The sequence below is a fragment of the Oryzias melastigma genome, linkage group LG5, assembly GCF_002922805.2.
Source record: "Oryzias melastigma strain HK-1 linkage group LG5, ASM292280v2, whole genome shotgun sequence".
Taxonomy (NCBI): Eukaryota; Metazoa; Chordata; class Actinopteri; order Beloniformes; family Adrianichthyidae; genus Oryzias; species Oryzias melastigma.
In genome coordinates, this window is record NC_050516.1 from 28,941,399 (window position 1) to 28,942,895 (window position 1,497).

At 33.1% G+C, this 1,497-nt stretch overlaps 1 protein-coding gene across 1 annotated transcript in view; it reads left to right on the plus strand.

Moving 5' to 3' along the window:
* Window positions 1–530: 530 nt before the first annotated feature.
* The window catches only part of cacna2d2a (calcium channel, voltage-dependent, alpha 2/delta subunit 2a), a gene marked incomplete in the record, with an annotated part of 243,323 nt that continues 242,356 nt past the window's right edge, over window positions 531–1,497 (plus strand). The window contains 1 exon segment of the mRNA XM_024269892.2: window positions 531–803. Within this exon segment, the coding sequence (XP_024125660.2) occupies window positions 732–803 (72 nt within the window).

Sequence of the window (1,497 nt, forward strand, 5' to 3'; positions counted from 1 at the left end):
TCTTTCCTCTCAACGCATCCAAACTATCTCCAAAACATTTAACATGAGCTGTTCCTCTGATCTATTCATTCTGGATCCTAACCACACAAGTCTAAAAAGTAAATCAGGAACTTAAATATTTATATTGTTGTGAAATAAAAAAAATTTAGTTCATAAATATTGTTATACTTTTTTACTGTTATTATATTCAGCTGAGGTGACACAAAAATTATGCCTTTTGATTCAATATTTATCTAGATAGATAGCATTACCTGCGATAATGCTAGTGTGAACACTGTAAGCTGAAAGTGGCCTTTGAAGATGCTAGCGCTGTAGCTGAAGATGCTGAAGTTGTTTGTTAGCTGAAATATTAGCTAAATGCCAAATTAGCATGAAAAAAGTCTAACTTTGCCAAAACAGCTAGCATGTAACTGAAAAAAATGGTTAAACTTCAAAATAGCCTAAAAAACTGAAAAAATAAACTTAAGATAGCTAAACTTATAAATAGCCTAAAAATAAAAAAAAGCCTAAATCAGCCAAAACATCTAGCATGTATCTTAAATATTAGCTAAACTCCAAAATAGCCTAAAAAACAGTAAAAAAACAAAACAAAATTAGCCAAAAAAAAGCGCAATTATTTATTTAATAATATTTAATTGTGACTTGTCTGAGTGTAAAATTATCAGCTAATCCAAAAATAATTAATTTTTAAGTTCTGTTGATGTAAAATACAACTTGATGACGTATACAAAATGAGCTGGCATACAGTTTCCCTCCTCTTTTTAAACGGACCAGACTGCGTTGAAGGCTCCTTCAGCTCTGTGGTAAGAAATTGTATATTAACACATATTCGTAGTAGTTTAGGATTCTGTTAGTGATAGGCTGCTGCTAAACTAAGATGAAACATTATACAGTATTTCTACGGACGGAAGACGAGACGTCCGGTTAGTTCGGTTAGCACGCCCCGCGTTTGTGTGCACTGCAGTCAGGTTTGAATGAACACTGACCCGGTGTGGCTGTAGTCGCAGAAATCAGTGGGCTGTTTAATTAAATGGAGCATTTAACGCTAATATGGACTATTTTAACTAGTTTAAACTGTTTAAAAGATCATAGGCTTCTGGTGGGAGTTCTGATATGGAAGCTAGCCATGCTAAATGCTATCACTGTTGTGTTTGCTGTCTGTTAGCTAGGCGGTGATGAGGCAGTATGCTTTCATTGAGTGCGAAACTAAATGTTTTTACTTTTTTATTAGTTTGCTTTTTATTGTGATTTAATTTTTCTGCAACTGGACAGCATCTTTCATCATTTTTAGCCCATAAATGCAATGATCATCCGCTGTAATATTAATTAAAAAATGTGTTCACATTTCATATTGAGATTTGGCAGAACAGAAAGTAAGTCCGAGTATAATCTGACCTTCTTTGGTTATTATTTAACAAACTGAACTTATAAATCAATCTTTTTACTTATTAAAATCACTTTTCATGTGTTGCAGCTCAGAGCGCTTTACAATAAAAA